This window comes from Opisthocomus hoazin, chromosome 7 (assembly GCF_030867145.1).
Source record: "Opisthocomus hoazin isolate bOpiHoa1 chromosome 7, bOpiHoa1.hap1, whole genome shotgun sequence".
Lineage (NCBI taxonomy): Eukaryota > Metazoa > Chordata > Aves > Opisthocomiformes > Opisthocomidae > Opisthocomus > Opisthocomus hoazin.
This window is the reverse complement of record NC_134420.1, coordinates 50,706,120-50,728,781: the sequence shown is the minus strand read 5'-3', so window position 1 is coordinate 50,728,781 and position 22,662 is coordinate 50,706,120. Positions and strand designations below refer to the sequence as shown.

The 22,662-nt window shown below is 38.8% G+C and overlaps 1 protein-coding gene across 16 annotated transcripts in view; it reads right to left on the bottom strand.

The window, feature by feature from the left end:
* Window positions 1–3,352: 3,352 nt before the first annotated feature.
* Window positions 3,353–22,662, bottom strand: part of NRXN3 (neurexin 3) — a 1,053,133-nt gene continuing 1,033,823 nt past the window's right edge. For 5 of the 16 annotated variants that reach the window (XM_075425778.1, XM_075425774.1, XM_075425777.1 and 2 more), the window contains one exon: window positions 3,354–6,928. In XM_075425778.1, coding sequence (XP_075281893.1) covers window positions 6,003–6,928 — 926 coding nt within the window. In that variant the 3' untranslated portion in view covers window positions 3,354–6,002. Of the gene's footprint in view, window positions 6,929–22,662 lie in introns of all 16 variants that reach the window. The other 11 variants (XM_075425786.1, XM_075425781.1, XM_075425782.1 and 8 more) reach the window with 6 other exon arrangements.

Genomic DNA, 22,662 nt, shown 5'->3' with positions numbered 1-22,662 from the left:
AGAACGGCAGCCGTGGGAAGGACTCATGATGGAGCAGTTCACGGAGAACTGTCTCCTGTAGGAGGGACCCCACGCTGGAGCAGGGGAAGAGTGTGAGGAGTCCTCTCCCTGAGGAGGAAGGAGCAGCAGAGACAATGTGTGATGAACTGACTGCAACCCCCATTCCTCGTTCCCCTGCGCTGCTCAGGGGGAGGAGGTAGAGAAAATCAGGAGTGAAATTGCACCCGGGTAGAAGGGAGAGGTGGGGGGAAGGTGTTTTTAAGATCTGGTTTTATTTCTCATTATCCTACTCTGATTTGATTGGTAATAAGTTAAATTATTTTACCCAACTCGAATCTTTCTTGCCCATGACAGTAACTGGTGAGTGGTCTCTCTCTCTCTCTCTCTCTCTCTGCTTATCTCAACCCACGAGCCTTTCGTTATATTTCCTCTCCCCTGTCCAGCTCAGGAGGGGAGTGACAGAGTGGCTTTGGTGCACACCTGGCATCCAGCCAGGGTCAACACACCACAGTCACAAAAATGTCTGATCAATATTTTCTCACTTCTTGGGGTAGAAAAACAGTCAGACATGGCAATTACAGAGAAGAGCAGCATCTCTGCCTTTCCCTCCCAGCCCAGAGGCATGGACAGAACTACCTAGAAAAGGAACCAGTATCAAAGCTGCTCCTCACTAGTCCTTTCCTGTAACACCAGAACTGGGAAGGCTAGATCATGTCAGTGCTCAGATATTCATGAAGTGTCTCAGCACTTGTAAAGAACCTCTACAACTGTGCAATAAGCAGCAATGTGCTGAACAGTTCTGGGAAGAGTAGAACTAGGCATCTAAGAGAGGGATCTTCAAAAAGTTACACAGTAAGTGAGCTGTGGCTTACCAGTAGAAAACGCTGAGAAGAGGAGCAACTGCCAAGCCCTGGTCCTTGAAAAGAGCTATATCACTATCTCAGTAATGGCGGTAAGGCAGCTGTGTTTGCTCCAGATTTTGCACACACTGGAGTGAGTCAGCAAAGGGCCATGAAGGTGGGTAAGTGATCAGAGCATCTGTTGTACAAGGAGAGGCTGAGAGAGCTGGGACTGTTCAGCCTGAATAAGAGAAGGCTTATGGGGGATTTTACCAATATGTACAAATAGATGAAGGGAGGTTGTAAAGAGGGACCCAGGCTCTTCTCAATGGTACCTAGAAAAAGGGTAAGAGGGAATGGGCACAAATTAAGAAGTGTTAAATTTCATCTAACCACAACAAAAGTTGTTTACAATGATGGTGGTCATGCTAGAACAGGTTGCCCAGAGAGCTTGTAGAGTTTACATATGGAGATATTCAAAACCCGACTGGATACAGTACTGGGCAATTCGCTGTAGCCAACCCTGCTTTGAAGAGGTAGTGCTTGGACTACGGATGATCTCCGGAGGTCTGTTTCAACCTCAACAATCCTGTGATTCTGTGATCATCCAAAGAGACGCAATAATTACAAACCTTTTAGGCAACAATGAGGTCTCTTTTCTGACACTTTCATTTTATCTAAGTAATAAAATTGTCATTAGGTGACATAGAAAATAAAAAAAAGAGTAACTATAGCCAAAGGGTTAGGGTAAATCAAGTTGAAATTTCTTGTTTCATGTAGTATTTCATAATGATATGAAGTATAACAGGTTTCAAGAAAAGCACTGAGGAATAAAAAAAAGCTTTCCTCAGAACTCCAGCTGCCTCATGATAAGGAAATTTTCTGCAATATTAGAAGAGGCAATTAAGTTCAGACCTAGATCTTCCATGTGCCAGCTGACTGCTCCGGTACTGGGACTATTAGGTACCAGTCATCACCCACAAATGTTGCGATTTTTGGGAGGGGAATGAGAGTGGAGTTTAGGCCAGAACCTGTGGTTTTGAGACTTGTGAGGATCTGTAAGGTGTTAGAACATGATTCACAAAAGAACTGAAAACAATAAAATTAAGAACCCTTACATGTACACACACATACATATTCTCACTCATGCAAACATGTGAGCAAAAAAAAAGGTAAAAATTCACAGGGAATACCTGAACAATCAATTTAACCTGAGTCTAATTTGATTTTAAATGATACCTGTAGAAAACACTGCTCAAAAGAGCTGTGGATTCTGCCTAGGGAAAAAAAAAAAGGAAAAAAATAAAAAAGGCGAAGTTATCCTTAGTTGAAAAATGAAAGGGCTATGAAATGCTCATTTGGCTGACCTCCAGATGCCTCTAAAAAGTCAAATCTTCCAGGTAGCTTGGGAAGATCCAATTTGAAAAAAACTACTCCTCTGAAGTTCTGCACAACTTGCTAAAGAAAGACAGGATATTAGGCAATTCTGCATGATGGCCAGAGTCAAGACAGACCATAATGCTCAGTAGAACAAGGGGCAGGTGGGAGCTGTGATAGGGATTTTGGGAGCCTCAGAGCCTACCTGGAAGGAAGTGAGCACTCAGACCATCTACTTGAGGTACCGAAGTGCGATTCATAGCGACCAATCTTAAACTATGTTCCTTAGGTACTGTGTGGAGAGTCACAGATAAATTCAGAGAACCTATGTTAGTTCGTCGTATAAAATGATGTGAACACTTTTCTGGATCAAATTGGCTAGCCAAATCCCCAGAAGGATTCAGCTGCTGCAGCTCATCAAACATAAGACACCTGGACGCAGGAGAGGAATCCAGAATCCTGTAAAAATCATGGGAAGAGCTACAAGCTTCAAAGGGAGACTGAAAACAAGCAGCACATTAGAAAGGGCATACTGTCAATGTCTTAGCTATGCAGCTGCAAATAGCTAGCCAAAAAGGAACTACGGAGGCTGGGACAGGCCCTAAGTCTTATCCCTCAAATACCTTGAACTTCTCTGCTGGAAAGTAGACCTTTTTCCCCTAAGGGTCTAGACCTACAGTCTCCTCTTGGAGGTAGAATGGCTGTGTTTTGCTTTCAAACGGGGAGTAAGGCTTGGGTCTTTGAAAGAGGCAAATCAATAACCTCTTTTACACAAAAGGCTAGTGGTAAAAGCATTGCCAAATGTAGTTCTCCTTTTATCTGAGGTCATTGAAACCCATATTCCAGAGAACCACTCTTTTACCCACTGAGGTGGTCGTTGGGGACAAGAGGTTGGGAGTGGGGTGAGGTAGACCCCACATTCAAGTTGTATTTATGTCCCTGTGGAGGAAGGAATTATGATTCATTTGACTAAAGAAAGAATGTGAACATAAACATGATTCTGTAGTCTGCTGATTAGACACTCCCGTGGGATGGGGGATACCTGCTTCACAGAATACTTTTCACGTTTAAAGGTCTGGAATTTTCCTTAGGTCTTTCAGAAATAAAAACCCAGCAACATCCAGGGATTTGGGAAGAACATTTTATTGCTAAGCATATCTTTAAACAAAATGCAAAGAAGAAAAGAAAAAGAATCCAAAAGGAAGAAGAAAAAGAAAGGAGAAAAAAAGCAATAACTTCACGATAACTCAAATAAAAATTCTTAAGGTTGTCCATAAAGCAACAGGGATATGGTAGAAGCCCACATACAGAAATGCACATGTTCCCAAAAACTGTCCAATAGAAACTTACACAAAAAAAGGAACGTGTAAATCTTTTTCCCGTAACTTAAAAAAGGAAAGCAAAAAGGAAAGGAAGAAAGAAAGCAGGAAATCATTTCACAAGACTTCAAGACTCCAAGAACAGCAATCTTTTACAGACATCAAGATATAATCAACTTTATATAGTTTCGGCCAGTCAAGTCATCTAAAATCGTGCTTTCACACCTTTTTAAAACCTGTCTTTTTTTTTTCTTTTTAGTATAAAAAATAAAAAAGGAAAAAAAAGCTCAACCTTGCACACACGCACACGCACCACACACGCACACATACACGCACTGAAAATATTTGTTAACATGAAAGCGTCTTCTCTAAATGTTTGAGAAGGCTGGGGTTTTTGTCAAATTTAAGTTCCCATGTGCATGTGTGTATCTGATGACACTTCTTCAAAGTCAAATATTCATGCGACTTATAAACACCAGCAAGAGTAGATTTCTAAACCTAAACAGCTGATTAGTTTTCATCTGTATACAGAAAAAGTGTACATTTCTGATATTCCAGAGTTCTCAATCCATCTTATTTGTTGTTGTTTTCCTCTTTGTCTCTCTGTATCTCTCTCCCTCACTTGCTTTTTTGCACATGATAGGCTTGGCCATTAAACCACCTGGCTATTGTTCTGTACAGTAAGATAATCCTTTTCACAATAACTGGGAAAACGTAGAAAGCAAATAACGAAATTAAATAAGTTAAATAAAACCAAAAGACATTCCCAATTTAACCATAAAATTGTATATACACCATCAGGGTATCCATATAGAAATTATACTAGCAAAAAAAATCGTAGTAAAATATGTAAACAAAATTTCATTTTTTTTTTTTTGACACAGGTAACTGTGACAAAGCTAAAACACACGCTTTCTTCACATTTTAAGGTTTGCTTTTGTTGTCTGTTTCATTTCACTTTGTTCTTCATGAACATTCTCATTCCACTTTAAGACCATAACAGAAATTCTGTTCCAGTCGTCCCATCAAACATACCATGATAAATATATCTGTGTGTATATATATATTATATTATTAAATTCCTTTTTCTTTATTATTTTTTGTGTGTCACAGCAGCTTTATTTATTTTCTTTTATACAAAAGAGAAGGAAAAGGGAGAACAGGGCAAATGGAAAGACAGATGATCTCAAATGTCAAGCTACAAAATTAAAATATTACATATGAAAAACAGTTTTATGTCAAAAAAACTATGTATTTTGCATTCTTTTACAAGTGTTAAGCTTTTCTGACATTTATGGGTCTCGTCACAAGTTGGACTTCTGATCTCTTTGTTAAACTGATTTATTATTTTTTGCATGCATTGCAATCAGTCACAGAACCAGAACCCAGAGGAAGGCTCCTTTATTTTTGCATGGTATATTCAGCCCAGAATGGCTAACCATTTTTAAGCATTCTTTTTTGAATCTTCAAATCCCTTTAACCATAGTTTTTCTGTGCTAATGCATACTAAGTGATATTCCCAAATAAAGCCAATGACCGATCAGAACAGACCCAAACCCATCTATTCTTCAGTTCAATTGCAAATACTGGAGCCAGATCCAATGGAACCAGCTTTCCATGATAATTTTCGTCAGCACTACCCATCAGACACTCACTGCGTTGTTAGCAAACAACTTACCGCTAGACAAAGGATTCTAGAGACAACACAACCAGATATGCAGAGTTAACACCATGGGTAGATTTTGAGTTCATATATGCTAATAGTCTCTCTTTATTTGTTATGGATTTTTTTTTTTCGAGATTTCTTCTCAACTCATGTCCTGGTTCAACCCCCACACCATTCCTCTCCACCCTTCCCTCCCACACCCAATAGTAACCAAACAAAAAAACCAAACAAAAAACCAACCCAAGAAACCAAACCAAACAAAAAAACCAACCATCTCCAAAATCATTTATTCCCCTCCTCCAATCTCGAAAAATTATGTGTATGCTGGACACGGCCAGATCAGTTTGTTCAATATATTTCTGTCATTTAATAATGTTTGTATTTTTTTTCTTTTTCCTTCTTTTTTTTTTAAAATAAGTAAACTGAAAAATTACTGATACAGTCAGGGATCACGAACATTGTTAAAGACTCACTTGGAGATATGAAACAAGTAAGCCATGAAGTCTTCTACCTTTGCAGAAAGTTCAGCGGAGGAGGAGATTTGGAGACGTCGAAGTTCACTAACAGGGCAGAGCTGTGCGTGCCACCTCCAGAACGCTAAGTGTGCTTTATAATACATTAGGGCAGAGTTTGCTGACTCCAAGCGATGACTGAGACATTAACAGTCACTGCTGAAATTTTTTTTCCCAATACTTTTTCCCACAAACGATATCTCTCAATCTCGTTCGCTGCAATGGTTCTGATATTTCAGTTAAATCTCATTAAGTATTTATATATTTATATATAAATAAGTATTCTTTTTTACACATAATACTCTTTGTCCTTGTTTTTCTGTTTCTTGTGGCCGCTCTTTGAGCTCTGTTGCTTCTCCTTCACGAGCGTGCCGTTGCTCTGAGCTGAGTTGCTGATGTAGTTCCGCGTCTCGTCCACCTGATAGGACCCCTCGTCCCTGTTCCTGTACTTGTACATGGCATACAGGAGGATGAGGATGCAGAGGGCAGCAGCAGCCACAATGCCGACGACCATCCCCGTTGTGCTGCTCGACTCACGGACCACCTCTGAGGCCCCCGGAACCCGTCTGATTCCCGGCTCCGTGGGGTTTGCTGTGGGCACATTACGGAACATGGGGGAAGTGATTAGCGGGCTCTTCAGCTTTGTGCTGTCTAGCTCATAGGCAGTGGGCAACGGAAGCAAGACTATGTCAGGCTGGGGTTTGAGCTCACGGTTATTCATTTTGCCGGCTGGCAATTTGGGCACCATCCCAGTCGAGGACGAAGCTGTGGAGCGGATCAGCTCAGGGGACAAAGACGTGGTAGTAGTCCTACCAGTTTCGGAGACTTTGTTAGGTCTAAAGTCCTTGGATTCCCACTTGGGTGCGTGTGCTTTGTAGCCACCTTCGAAGATTGAAGTGGAAAGACTCTTATCTGTTACCAAGGAGAAGGTGGTGTAAAAATCTTCATCATCAGTAGGGGGTAGGTTAGAGTCAAAGGTTTCCCCTGAGCCATACCCAGATATCACCAAGCCATCATCATCACAACCATCGCTGCCTTGGTCCGACAAGCAAGGTAACCCCGCCTCAGAGGTCATGGACAGGGAATCTTTGGTGGTCTCAATAATGGTGAGGAGGGGGCGAAAGGTAGGGGGAAGTGTAATGAAAGGTGCACGAGTAGCAATAGGAGGGATATCTAAAGGGTCTTCTACAAGTAGAGGGATAACTAATTCACCTCCTGGGATGAAAAAGAGAAAAAAAAAGATTAGCACATTTTAATGACACATTTTCCATTCACTTACTTAACTCAAGGGAGGTAGAGGATTTGGGCGTTATGAAAAAGGGTCAGAGATCAGATTTCTCACCCTAACTACACTACCAACATACTTTCCTTGGGGTGCCTTTCATTCTTCCCTCCCACCCTTGTTTGACACTTGTAAACTGCATGTTCCATTTCCACCCTCCTATGCTGGGCATATACAACAAAACACTGAATTTTTGGGGGACCCAAAATTTTTTATTTTTGATGATACTCTCAAGTGACTCTGTGGACATTGATTTTTGGTAGTGACCTTTCCTAAGCATTTGGTTACAAGACTGCTTAAATGAATTATTTAGATTTCCATAGAACAATATTCTCCTAGATGGATTTTACCACTCATCTTGCCAGTTTTTCCTCTGATTCTTTTAATTTAAGATAACATTTGTATTTCTTCCCTACCATTCAAGTTTGCTCTCCTTCTGTAGAAGTTTCTAAGGCCTTTCCCATTCATCAATTTCTACTTACTCATTGCCTGAGTTTTGAATTGTGGGAAAGTTCATGAAAGTGAATGATGGAATAAGAACCAAGTACTTACTGAGGTTCGTGAAGGTACAGAACAATGCTTGTTCAGCTCTTTTTAATCTTTCTTTACCATTCTGTTTGACACTAGGGATGTTCCTTTTCTTGCACCTTTTGGGGCTACGAATGCCACGTCACCTTGATCTTCAGTTCTTCTTGATAGTCTACTATAATTTGATTAAAAATTAAGATAGACTTTATTGTGATTGATGATATAACTGAATAAGGACTCTGATGACCCAAATTAGCACTTAAGCCCGGCAGTGTACTGCAGTAGTTGTCTTCACACCTACTGTTATTTCTTGATACGCAGATAGCTGTGACCAGTGCTGCTTTTCCTAGCATGATGGCTACCTGCCTACAGAAGGCTGAAAATGAGGCGGGTTTATGGTCTGATCCAGAAGGAAAACCATGAAGCTATTGCTATAACACTTGTACCTTACCACAGTATAAGCTGCAACTGAAACAAGAAAATCAGTGTGTCATTTCCAAGATTTGGTTTCATGCAGCAATATTGCTACTTTTAGGGTAGTAGTCTTGTTTTGTTTACATATTGTAATATGACCGTGCTTCTGGTTTTGAGCCTATGGATAATTAACATTCCCTTGGTTTACTCTGATATGGAGGTATAATTAATTTCTTTAATTCATTTAGTTCAGATCCTACACTTTTCTGCTGATATCAGGTTGTCAACACCTTTTCAGGGTGAGTCATATTGCTTTTGAAAGTTTTTGTAAAATTTCTCCCTTGTGTGATTTTTCTTCAGCTAGCCACTTAAGCTAGCTGCTTTATAAACTGAAGATTTCATCTCACACAATGAGTAGTCATTTACATCTGTTGGAAGGAGTGCAACTCAGCAGGAAATATTTCTAATGCATGGGAAATATTGATTTATACTCACCACTGCTTAAGGAAGCATACACAAAAATAATTTTATCTTCTAAATAAATAATTTTGGTTTTTACTAATGTATTAATAACTGCTAATCAACAGTTTGGCATTGTTATGCTGAACACCGTTAGGGTCAAAATCCTGCTCTTGCCTATCTACACTATATATTACACGCACTTGTTTCCCACTGAATACTGCCAGTAATGTCCATGGGAGTTCTGTAAAGAATACGGTCTAAAATCATAATCCCTTCTAAATATATTTGGAGAGCAATATATTTGAACAAATTACATACTGAAGATAGTAATATACTGAAAAAGGTACTTAATACTTTGATTAAATCTGGATAGCTGAACTAGCAATATGGCTTATTCTTATCCTTAATGAGAAACTACGTGGTGACACAGTTTAATCAATTGAAACAGTCAGATTTATTTCAGAGGTACCAGGGTAGAAATTAGGCCTAAATAACAAATGTGGTACTTTACATAGTCTCTTAAGATGCTTTCATGGAAAGTTAGTTTTAAGCTAAGATGCAAAGTGTCAGTTTAAATTTTTTTCATTTTCTGAGCTTCCTTAGCATGTTCATACCACTTCTGTTACTGGATAGAGGAAGAAGAAATAAGTATCAGATGTGTGAAATAATGCCAATCTATTCAAATTACATATATTAAAAATAAATACAGAAAAAGCAGAAAGTGTACTCTGCCAAATGGCTACACAGCAATCTGTGCTTGCACATCTGAGCTGTGTTCTGTGCAATGCAGAAACAGGGGCATGTAACATGATTTCTCTATGTCCAGAAGCCCTACCCATGGTTAGAGCAGGGCATCTAGAAACTATGCAAACTGGTGGTCCCAAGATAAACTTGCAGAATGTGTCAGAGGGAAAGATTGTCTATAAGTTTGGTAAAAAAATGAATAAAAACAATAGCATTTGAAGTGCACATTACATCAAATTGCACAATTCTGGAATTTAAGTTCCAGAAAGTCAGGGACAGGTAGTGTCCCTTTAAATGATTTTTTTAAGATCAGCGTTTTGCTGTTAAAAAATAGTATTCACCTGTGATTTTCATTCACCTTCTGCGACACCCAATTGGAAAAAAATCAGTTTGTCAGCATTTAATTGCTCATTTAGAGCTTTAAAGCATCTTTGTTCTTAAAATCTATTATATCGGTACACGCCATCAGTACGCAGTTGATCTGCCACCCACTGGGGCAATATTTTGGGCAGTTTTCTTCCAAATTCTTTTGGTCCTATTAATGATTAATTTTGTTGGAGGAATTAGTAATATTGTACATTTAACGTGATAAGGGGTTTTTTTGCCCCAGTAACTGTTGCCTTAAAATCAGTTCTACAGTTTTTGTCACTGTCAAGGACTTGAGCCAATGATGAAGACTACCGCAACTGTAAAATAATCACGGCCTTCCTGAAATGTTAAGCAAAGTTGATAGACTTGCTACAGTAAGTGGAGTTTCACATAAGGATGGAGAGAAACTCAGAGCTTTTTGATTCCAGCAGGTCTGTTGGATGGAAGACAATAGGATAGAATCAGGAATGAGTTTTACAAAGTTTTAATCTCACAATGTATATGAGAAGAGAAATAATTTTCATACCAGGAAGGCTACATTAACACAATTATTTAATCTCATCTCTAGTTTTATTCCAAAATGTCCAATCATCCATGCTATGTTTCCCTGTATACTAAAGAAATAAAGAGACTGTTAGAGGTCCTTCACTAGGAATCACTTCTCCATCAAGGAATTAATTTGTTACATTTACTTTAGACAACATACTTTTGGGGAATATCACGGAGATGGCTGTAAGGGTGGTAATGATGCTCTGAATTTTTTGATTTTTCTGTCTGTAATGGAAGAAGCTGTGAGACTGAAAAAAAGCTGCGTGGGAGAAAGTAACTCAGAAAAAGCACGCTCAATATCAAAGCTGGCTTCTGTTTTATTAGTATGTTAGGCATCTATGCAAAACTCACAGCAAGCTAGAAATTGTAGGTCCAATAAGATGCAAGCACAATGAATACTTCTCAGGGTATGCGATTTATAGAGGAGTTGAAACATCCTTTAAAATGGTGCGATAAAAATGCCACTCAGTCTAAAAGAAATGTGTTATTTAAGGATAACAGAGTGTAAATTCTGAAGAGCTCCTGGGAAAGGTGAGAAACGTGCTCACCAACACCTACAGAGGGGAGCAAGTGCAAATTTTCAGATCATACCTGCAGACAACTCCGCTACTGGTACTACATTTCTACTCGTAAGAGACACAAGGGGGAGTCTGGTGACAGGCAGCTGATAAATGTGCGTGTAGGGGAACCATCTTTCACAAAATGACAGCTGAGGTCGCAGGAAGCTGCCTAGAGCCTGCGGTCCTTTGATGGAGAAGTGGTGCCTCTGGCCCAGGGCCCCAAGCTGGTGTAAAGGTAAGCTCTGAAAGATTTAAAAGACAAAGTGCCAATCAGTTGCCAAGATCATCTTACGTGGGAGTTGGATCCTGAAAGGTTTGCTGTGGAAGGCAAATGCTTTAAAGATTTGGATCTCTAGAAAAAGCTAGAGAAGCCCCTGAAAAACTTTACATGACACTTTGGAAGGGAAATACATTGGAGGTAGGTTTTATGTTTTTATTTTCCTATCTGAAGTTTTGATTTGCTCACAGTTTCTACCATTCAATTGCAAAAATAACACTTCGCAGCGTTGAATAAAACTTACAGTTTTAATCTCCAAATTGTTCTGTGCCTAAAACAACATGGCAAGGCTGCCACCCAGTTTGGACTACGGCTTCGAAACAAATATTCACATGAGATTTAGATTCTGTTTGTGGATAATATGAGCTGTTTCCTGGTAGTTACAAGTTTCTTTACCCCTTTTTTCTGTTGGCTGTTAAGCACCAGTTAACAATGTTCACCGGTATGCTGTGAGTTCAGGATTGCTTTAGCAATCTAAAGATTTCACAAGGATTTTCCAGTTATTTTTTCACCTACTCTGTGCTTTCTCTTGCAAGCAGGGCGTGGATGTTTCCCAAACAGAAACATGTTTTTTAAAAATCTTCAGTTGACAGCACAATACCAAAGAACTAAACAAAAGTGAAACAGATAAAATGTTTTTCTCCGCAGTGATATAGATGCAAAATTAGTTTGCCCATCAACAGTGCAGTTGCATAAAATCACTGAACAGCAAACTGGAAGCAGCACTGGGAGAACTGGGGCCTGTGAGGTGGGAAACCTTAGACTGAGCAGTCCAGTGCTCTGCTTGGCCTCCTCATTCCACAAAGCAAACACAGTGTGCATATATTGCTTAAAAGTTAGCCTTTAAATCTAGCACATATACTATTTTCACAGAGTTGTACTTCTCTTTAAACTACCAAGATCACTGGGGATATAAAAGGTCTACTTTAGCCTTGGAGCTGCCCTGCTTTTTGCTTTATGAGCTTATTTATAGATATATAATTCATACCTCTGGGGCTGATCTCCAGTAAGGGTTCTCTGCCACTGGAAAAGACAGCGTGTTAAAAATTTAATAGAAGCCTTATGAACTGTGAGGATGTTGTGGGCGAGTCATAAATGCAGAGGGCACAAAAAAAAAAAAAAGAAAAAAAATAAAACCTGAAAAACTGTAGCAGCTGCTGGCTTTCATCTTTAGAGCCACAACTACTTCGCTGGAGTCTCACACATCAAACTGATATAGGACAAAAGGCACACGAAAATAAAGCCTGAAAGATTCACCTTCTCCTGATGACGATAAGGGACATAAGGGACACACCCTTATCTTCTCTTTCTTTTCCAGCTGTAGTTGAAGAGCTTATAAATGCTATCCAAACAGGCTGCACAACTCACCCATTTCTGCAGGTACTTGAAACTCTGCATCCAAAGCTTGTCATTTGCATTTTATTCTTATGCTGTTCCTCTGAAGTTTGACTCCCCTCTCAGCATGAAATGCTTGCCACAGAAGATAATGCCTTACCTTTTACCCCTCTGTATCAACACAATAATTCCTTATTAAATGACTGAGTTCATAAATTTCAGTCTAATAGTGTTTTACTTAATTCTCCTCTGAGTCCTCTGGGGAAATTATTCAGAACTTAGTCCCCGATTCACAGGAAAGATGATGCTAACACAAAACCTAGTAGATGAACATTCTTAATATTTTCTACTCTTTGCAGTCTGATTTAATTGCAATTGACAGCCAGTAGTAGAGAGAAAAACATCATTTTCACAGTGGAATACTGTGACTTTTCATCTCAGATATCTCCTTTTCCTTTCAGAGAATATATAGTCCTCAAAATGATTAGAAAAAACTGTACTTCTCCTGGCGGAGTTCGTTGAAAACTTTTCCTAAGCCCCCAAACTGTATTAAAAGACAGTAGCTATTGCAGTGCTTCCTAATACATAGCTCATGAGCAAGAGGAAGGCAGAGTTTGAGAGGTCATGAACCCCATATTAATGCTGGGCTGTGTTTCATTGCTGCAAATTCTTGGTCACCTTTGTGCAAACAGTTTCAGTAAAACAGATACTAATACCTTCCAGAGAGGACCTGACATTGTGTCTGCAGGCAGGATTCCAGAGGGAAAAACATCAAAATCATTTTGGTGCACAAGACGCTGAGTTGCTCTGAACCAGTTGAAACATGTCCTCTTCCATCTCCCGACATTATGTGAAGGTGCAGATCTCTTCTCCCTGGTATCCAGTGATAGGACACATGGGAATGGTTCAAATCTGCACCAGGGGAGGTTCAGACTGGACATTAGGAAGCATCTCTTTGGCGAAGAGGGTGGTCAGACACCGGAACAGGCTTCCTAGAGAGGCAGTCGATGCCCCAAGGCTGTCAGTGTTTAAGAGACATTCGGACAATGCCTTAACAACGTGCTTTAACTTTTGGTCAGCCCTGAAGTGGTCAGACAGTTGGACTAGGTGATTGTTGTATGTCCTTTCCAACTGAAAAAATATTTTATTTTATTTTAAACTCTTATGATTAATTGGTGACAGCTTCCTACTCAACATAATTATTTGTACTATTATTTTTCAGCATCAGTTGTTCAAGGGACTTGGCAGCTGAACTTAAGAGACTTTAAGCACAGCATTACTGTGCAGAAGCACTGAAAATGTATGTGCTTATAAGGAAGTACAGCTTTCTCTTGCTTTTACTAAAAGCTCACTGTTTTTTGAAGAAATTAATACAAATCTCTTTTGCAGCAGGGAAATTTTAGAAGTTCAGGACTTGACTTTCGGTAGGAAATTGTCTGCCAAATGTAGATGATATTAGGAAGCCTGATACTAGTCATAACACAATGAGTGCATTTACCTGGTAAGAGTACACTTGAGAGTATCATTTGGGCTGGACATCAGGCAGATAATCAGCAATGAAGAAAACTGGTACAAATAAAACCCTTTATGGGAATAAAGTAGGAATGATGTAGAGCTGCAGTAAGAAGACCCTGAGAGCTACCAAAATGCTAAAGAAGTCTCACCGTTTTTTACTAGATGTGAAGGCTACACCACCAGGCTACGTACAATTTAAGTAGCATGAAAGAAAGTGGTATTACTTGTGATTCATTTGGGGAAAGGGAAAGGGGAAAGAAAGCTATAGAGAGGGACCAATAAAGAATAGGAGCAAACTACCACAGGGTCCTTCACCCCCTCCTATGCACAGTACAATCTGTTAATTGACAATATACAAAGAGCACATAACATAAAGGCAAATACAAACTGATTAAAAAATCAATGAATTTACACATTTTTCCTAAAACAAAACCATATACTAGAAAATAAAAATGCCACAGCAACAAGGTCAGAAAAAGGAAAAACATAACAAGTCATTCACTTTATCAGCAAAAGAAAGATTAAAACCTACAAGAACTGAAAAAAATGATGAAAATAAAAAACATTATTTCCTTTAAAAAAAAAGTAATCAAAAATACATAAAAATATTTAGAAAGCATATCACATTGATTTCATAACAGTCAACTTACATCAACAAATTGCCCGCATGTTTTTTGGCATGAAAGGAAAAATTTACAAAAGAAAGTTGTGTAAGAATGCTCTTGGACAAGTAGCATTGCCACATTCTTGTAACTTGCTTTTTTTCGTTGTTGTTTCTTAAAAACTTTTTTAGCAAAATGTTTATTATTTGTTTTTTAATATAATTGTTTTACAACAAAGGGCGATACAGGGAGGCAACAACACATACATCCACACCACATAACATGAAAAGAAAAAAATCTTGCACCTTAACAAATTCAAACTTGTTTTTTTTTCTGCTGTTTTTTGGTTGTATTTTTTTTATCTTACGTAAAGTTGTTAGCATATTAGTTGAAAAATCCTGTACATTTTATAGAATTTATTTTTGCTTGTTTGCATATCTACATATATGTTTTCTGAAAAGCAAAGTTTGTTGCTTTTTTGCCTTTTTGGTCAATTTGATATATATTTTTTTAAACATTTTCTTTTTTTCTATAATTTTTGTGTGTGTGTGTTTTAAGGAATGGATGACTGCACATAAAATTTTAACAATGCTAAAGAAAGGGGTGGTGGAGGGGAACTCATGGGAAGAAAAAATGCCTAGGGTGGATGGAGTGGGAGTGTAAAAATCTATGAGTGTACTACACAGGAGATGAAGATGATGGGAGTGAATGTGTAAGTCAGTTGCCATGTCCATGTAAGGGCGGTACGGAGTGATCTAGCAGCATTAGAGCTTCTGGCTGTAAGGAAGGGATGGGCAATATACAAAAACAAATGAGCATATTCATGCCCATCAACAAAAAGAAAGAACAGAACTCTAACATTGACAATCTCACAAACCCTAAGCTGCAACTTCTTCAACATGCAAGTTACAAAAAATTAATAATTATAGTAATAATATTTACATTTTCATTAAAGGTTCTCAAATTATAAAAACAGTTAAAACTTTTCCATACTAAAAATAGCAGTAAAAATACATAAACTAATAATAATAACCAGAGAGTAAAACAAAAAAACAAGGAAACTAGTTTTATGCATTGGAATTAGAACAACTTCATCTGTAGCTACCCACAGCCTCCTCCTTCTAAAAATCACCTTTTTTGAAGTCCATCAAATTGACATCAGTATTCTCAATAATTTGAGACAATCATTTCTTGAGCACATCAAATCACTGTTTCGAATGTAATGACTGTGCTGGCACACCCCTTCCCCACTCTCAAATTAGATTGCTTTTATATTCAGGTTCTCTGGAGAATCTCAAAAATACAGCTGTGGGATTCTGCCAGTGAAGTAGTTCCTTATTTAAAGAGGGAAATAGAGGGAAAAATTGCAGAAAACAATTCATAACTCTTTTGTTTTGTTTGTTTTTTTCATTATTAGATTGGAACAAACCAAATCTAAGATAGAAATTCAACCATTGAAAAGAAATACATCAAAATATAACTATGTAGAGATATACTAAAAAAAAAAGCAAAAATAAAAATGAGCACTTTGCTCCCAGGAAGAAGGGAGATAAGAACAATTGTCGGGATTTTAAATTTTATTTTTAAAGAAGAAAGTATTCCACACACTTTCAAAGATGAATGAACCAGATGCACACATTGAAAGGAACAGACAAAGCAGTCTAGGGACACTTTCATCATTTGGATTTTTTTTTTTTTGTTAAGAATTTGATTTTTTTCCCTTCCCTGCCACTCCCATTTAAATTTGTTTTCAGTTGTTGGTCAAAAACCTCACCACCCTCCAGTGTTGCTTTTTTTTTTAATAGATCTTTTTTTTTATCACTTCTTTTTAAAATAAACATGGAGAGGAAAAAAAAGGACGTGCAGTCTGGAAGTACGTCATAAATAGACATAGAAAAAGATAGAAGAAATTGGCTGAGATTGACAAATGGGTTATATAATAGCTTAGTTTTACTGTAGGATGTTAATAATAATGCATGCTTAAAGTAAGTTGCATTTAGGGAAAGTAGAAAAACAGAACAGCAAGCAAGGAGTTAGGGGGCGGGCAGGCAGAGGAGAGGGTGGGGTGGGCAGGGTGTACCATCCATGCCTCTCCAGAAAGGGCAAAGCACATTCCAGTGGGTTCTCTGCATTTCTGGGGGAAGTCAGAAGGGGAAAAGGGCGAGGAGAAATCATAATCTGTACTAGAACGTTCTTTTCACCCTGACTATGACCTTGTATTTGGATCAAATACTCAAAACTTCAGACTCCAGCCGTTATTTGGGCCCTAACTCTCCAGGGTATTACTGAAAAGACTGGTGTTTATTTTTTGTGCCTGCTCAGACTGGGCTTATTCCTGTAAGTGCTGACCAACTTGAGCAAAGGGTGAAGAATTAGTTCTTACAAATGCACTCAGCTATGCTGGAAAAGGCTGTGGCTGAGGTGAATATTTATTTGAAGTGGTGAGCAGTTATTGAGAGGCATTGTCTATGATTACTGCTGGGTGCTCAGCAGTTAGCAGTATTTGGTACTAAGGCCATATGATTTTGCATAGGCAAACCTGCCACCGCTAGCGTTAAGACTGAAACTAGTATCTTCTATGCAACAAAAGGATTTACATTTCAAGAAGATACTACTAACCAGGTCTATCTGAGTCTTACTAAAACTGGATCCCAAATATTGTATATGCTTGAGGGGTCCTCATCTTCCTCTGAATTCCCTGGGCCTCACATATGATGTCCATATTTTTCTTGTATGAAGACCATCATCCTGATATCAGAGTCCTTCTAAGAAGGAGCTCAGGGCCCCAGCAAATCAATCTGTTCTTCCTGATGTTTTAGGAGAGGGCAAATGTTATATATAAAGCTTTGGACCTGACCTGTGGACATTGATGAATGTCTCCAGGAGATGGGAAAAGCAGGCTGCAAGCACTGCATGTACTTTAGATTTCCATCAGGAATGCCAGCAAGCTCATTCCATAACCCATCATAAAGGTCACACTGCCACCAATCAGTGGAAGTGGGAATCTACCTTGAGCTTGAATTTCTGGGAAGAATGGGGTTATCCACCCTGTTGATGTGGCATAGGGTACTTTTGTATAAATATTGTGGTAACAGACAGGTAGGATGTTTTTGTACTCATAAAGATGAGGAGCAATAGTACTTCTAAAGCCACTGAGAGACCAGTATTGGTTCTGGGGAATGTTAAATACACAAAAATAACACAAAAATTAAATAGCCCAGTTTGGCTTTAGATGTATTACTGAAAAGTGTCCAGTTTTAAGAAAGTTATATGAGCTGAGTCTTAACTCCTACTTCAGAAGAAATGAGATTGTGCTGACTACCACCACAGTATGTCCATAGCTGGAATGTACCATGCCTCTACTGAAAGACTGCACTGGAACTATCTCCTACATCCCTTTGAAAACTTGTTAGAAGGGAAGAGGTCCAACCAAAGAAAAGGAAACCTGGTCAGGGTGATCTCAGGGACAGAACATGCGGGTTACAGGAAGCAAAACATTGGTCTACATAGGAAATTTCAAAGATTCATTTTTGGATCAGAAAAGATTAGCTAGAATAGAAAAAAAATGACAGAATTGAGGCCTTTGCAGACCTCGGTGGAGGTTTTTATTTGGTAAGGTTTCAAGGCTAGTGTCCCTGGACACCACTCCCTACCAGGATTCTAAGCCTCTGGTTTAATTGTACTTAGGGAGTTTCACAAAGAGGCATTTAAGCTTTGAATTTTAATCAGTATTTGCCATGGCTTGCAGCTGGATTTTCAGAGTAGTGAAATATCCCCCTTCAGCACATTAGAATTGAGTGCCTTCTCTTTGATGCAAAACAGACCGTAAGGCATGGGTCTGGTTGCCAACTGTGCAGTCTATGTCAGACCACTCCAGCAAATACTTATGCCCTATTTGATGACAAATGCCTAACTTGTTGCATGAGGGCCTGGGAAACCCTTTTACTGCCTGAAAGATCAAAAGAGCTAAAGAACCACAGCTGGAGCCAGAGACACTTAAAGAGATGACAAGATTCTGTAAAGGAAATCCTGATGTTAGACTCACAAGAGGATCTGAAGGGTGCTAAGCAATTTTTTCTTTTCTTGGTCAGTACAGAGGTACTTGAACAGAAGCACAGTTATTTGGAAAACCTGGGTCCAGCAATTTCTGCTGGAAAACCATTCTCCAGTCTTTTCAAAAATCTAGCTGCTAACAGTCAAAAGTAGATGTCCTAATTTGAAAATTGGATCCCAAATATTACCACACAAAGCTACACAGACAATGTTTTATTACTTAACACATAGCAAATTATTCCTCAAGAAAGCCTGGATTAAAAAGTATACCCATTGCAGCCTTTTGGTATTTTCAAAAACTTCAAGTAGATTGAAGTTCTGGGAATAGAGGCCTCTGTACCATCAAGGACTACAAGCTTCTTGTTTGAAGGATTGAGTCAAGATAGCTAAATTTTTCAAATGATAAAAATCCACATTTAAAAAAGGAGACATTTTTGGAAAAAGTGCCTTGTTCAGCAGCTTTAATTATAAACTTGTATTATTGCATTATTTGTTTTCAAGTTGCATTTTAGAATGCTGCTGGCATGCATATTTCTATGTGTGTTAAAGAGCACGAGAGTAGCTAGTAAATTAGGATCTAGGGCTGTATTACTGTCCCTAGGTACACGCTCAGCTCTAGAACTTTAGTGTCTTCTACCACTCTAGTCCTCGGGGTCCATGAAACTGACAGTTTATCTCTTCCCTAGCAACACTGAACACCGTGTTATTTGAGTTCTGTGCACTGCAACACAACTCTATCAATATACCTCATTATTAACCAGCTGCTTCTTCTGACCTAGCTGTCCAGCAAGCCTGTTGATTCACTTCAAATGTCCAGCATTCCCTGCTGGCCTAATCATGCATCCCTCCTTACTTAAGATATTTCTCTTTCTGAATTTTTACGTGCAGTAATTGCAAAATAAGGATAAGGCCAAGAAATTATTCTTTTATTTTTTGTACTTTGACCTAATTAGAACAGTTTCCAAGACTTTCAGTGGTAAAAGTGAACATGCATTTCATCACTGCGTAATCTGGGCTCCCAAGCTGCTGTTACCTTTGTAAGTTTATATATCAGCCAGCACTCTTTTAGGGTCATTTAAAACCATACGCGTTGGGCAAGGATACTAATGACACATACTTCTAGGCAGCTGATACTCTCAAAAAATCAGTGACAAGAAACAAATGGAGAATTTCCAGTGAACTGGAAAGTTTTCATTTTTCTGTAAAAAGTTTACCTACAAAATAGAGAAAAAGGTACTGTTAGCTATGCATCTGCTTTTAGCTTGAAGATGTGTCGGCAGCATTTTCTCCTCTGGCTAGAATATTTTGGTAGCAGAAATATACGTTAAATAGATAAGAGGAAAAAAACACCCCTGCAAAAATCTCCACCTCAGGCATGTGTCTATACACCAAGGAAGAGAAGAATCTTCCCAATTTCCAGTGATTTCACTGTAAAATAAATATATCAACAAACACAGACTAAGAGACGTGGTTCTTTCCCTCCCTCTAAAATTTGTTAAATACACTCTAAAGCTGTTTATAAGTTAGTGAATTTGCCTCTTCCTAATATAAACACTGGAAATGCTAGATCCAGCAAGAAACGCTCCTAAGAGCTATAGATGCAGCATGGCTTTTCTGACTATCCACAACTTGGTCATTACCTGGCATATGGGAAAAACACGAGAAAACAAGCAGAAGAGGGGGGAGATTGTTCTACAGGACAAAGTCCAAAGAAAGAGAAGGCAGGTGGGGGATTCGAGCAGCAATCTGGGAAATCTGCTCTTTCTAGATGGTCCTTCCTGCTTGTAATAGCTCCCAAAAACCCTTGTTCTTGTTGCATGCTTTTAACCTTTCTCTGAGCAGTATTTTTGACACATCCAGCCAAATGAATGCTTAGCAGACCACAAGTAACAAATAGCTTATAGATTAATAGGAGTAAAACACTAATTTTCAAAGCAACACCCCATCCCTACGCCCAAGTCAGAATGAAAATCTGTTCCGGTGATTCCCGTTGGTTATCTGCACTAATTTAAACCATAAAAGAAGAGTATTTGGTTAGCTGATCCGCTATGAAACACAGAGAGATAGGAACAGCCTAAGAAAAAAAATTAGTTAGATCACTTCCCTTGCACCAGCTGTTTGCACTGGCAAAAAGATCTCTCATTCTAAGCCTACAGGCACATCTGCAGCTCAGAAATCAAAAAGCTAATCTATAGTAAGAACGTCTACATGAGCACCACTGACGAAGTCCCCACACACTGTCCTGTTTGTTTTTGCGTGTGTAAGAGTCAATTAATAAGGCTTCTTTATAGCAATGAGCTAGAAAACTATCAAATACTGAAGTACATTTACAGCTATCAGACCTATGGAAATCCTAGGGCTAAACCAACACAGCTCTCTGAGGTAAAGAATTTTTCAGGTGTTTGCTATAAGCTTATTATCTTTTCACATTCCTCCAAACCAAAGAGTATTTTGATGCTTCCAGTGCTAAGCAGCCCATCCAATATCGCTGGCCTGAAAGCATTCTTCCCATGCATCTCTACTCAACCGTCTCTTTCTCCTGGGAGAAGGATCTGATATGTTTTTTTGAAAGACTGAAGACTGACATTTCTAGTCAGCCCAGCTAAGGCTTTTTCATGTAAAGCTAAAGTGATTTAATCCTAAAAGTCAGTCACATGGGAAGAAGTCTTTTTGAATCCTGACGGATTTTGCAATCACAAACCAGATCCTCATACTGACCACCTCAGTAGCAGAACTCCATCGAATAATTTCAGTGGGAGCAGGAATAATTTACTGTCATTGGTCTAAACCCAATGTTGCCTGCGTATTTATGGTATACTAAAATGTACATAAGCTTTTGTTTATCTGCAAACATAGAGCAGCAAGGATATCTTACTGTGTCTCCTCTTTTTTTCAGTTTATACAGCTAAGAAGCAGCCAGGTAAATACACGTGTCATCTGTTTATTGGAATGCTAGTGAATACTCCAGAACTACCAAATTCCTTCTTGGTAGCTGTATCCCAAGACGTCTTATGATGTCATACCATTTAATATTACTTTTTTAGAATGTACCCAGGAAACACATCAAAACAACGCTCAAATACGCTGTCTAAGGGATCAGTAGACACATCTGTATATGAAACTTACACCTTAGAAAACTTAGTGGGAATAATTACATGGGAAAATTGAAGAATTTAGGAAGTGCTTAGACTCAGGACTGATTTGAATACCCAAACGCTAAAAGACATCTGAAATGTGTGTTGATGTAAAGAGGGTATGCAATGCTGAGATACTTGATGGAAATAGTACCTACTTGGCTAGCATAAAAATACTCCTTTAGGTACAGCTAAATTGTAACCATGTGAAGATCTGGATACTTCATGAATGCTGTTTTGTACCTAACCTTACTGTTGACTCCACATTATCCTCTGTGGGTGTTGTACACCCAAGTTCGCGGACGCATAACAGTTCTTTTTATGATCTCCTCCATTCATATGTAATTACACATAAACATATTTTTGTATTGGATTCTTTAAAAAGAAGCAAATTCTGGTGAACTTCAAAAGCAGACAGGACCCATTTTCAGGGCATTATTTTTAATCACTTGGATGCTAGGCTACATTTGCCATTTCTGTTGATAGATCCTACAAAGTAATTTAATTCATCCCTCAGCTAACATAAGCACATTACACTTTCAAAGTCTGTAGCTAGTCCAGCTGCAAGTGACTCAGTGGATGGAACTTCCTCCCTTGCTTTGTGAGAGGAGGATCCAAAGCATAGCAGATTCAGCATAAAAAGGTTTCTCTTGCAAAGAGCTTAAACTTCTCTACCGATGGCAAAGTAGTGATCCTAGTTCTGCCCTCGATAACCCCCCTTCTTTTAGCAGTTCTGGCTCCACTTACAGACATAAATCAGTGCTGGAAAGAACCTGCATCTGCAGCTTGTATCCAGAGATAGCTGCTGTGCTTTTATCTTGGAGCTGTAAACAAAGCAAAGCAAAGCAAAACCACACAAAGAAAAATGTTGTCCACTTCTTGGACAGCTGAATAATCTAGCATCATCCCAGGCATTACTTATCTCTCTGGAAGACATTCAAGATGTGAAGTATTTCACTTTCTAAGTCTCTTTGGTGAAGCAGCTGCAGCTTATTCTTGAGGATACATGGGAAACAGTATTACTACAGACTTTTAACAAGGACCTTTAACAGTGTAGAAACAGGACTAAGAAAATTTGTTTGACAAGCTATAGAAGAAAACAGGATTGTTAATGAATGAGGATAA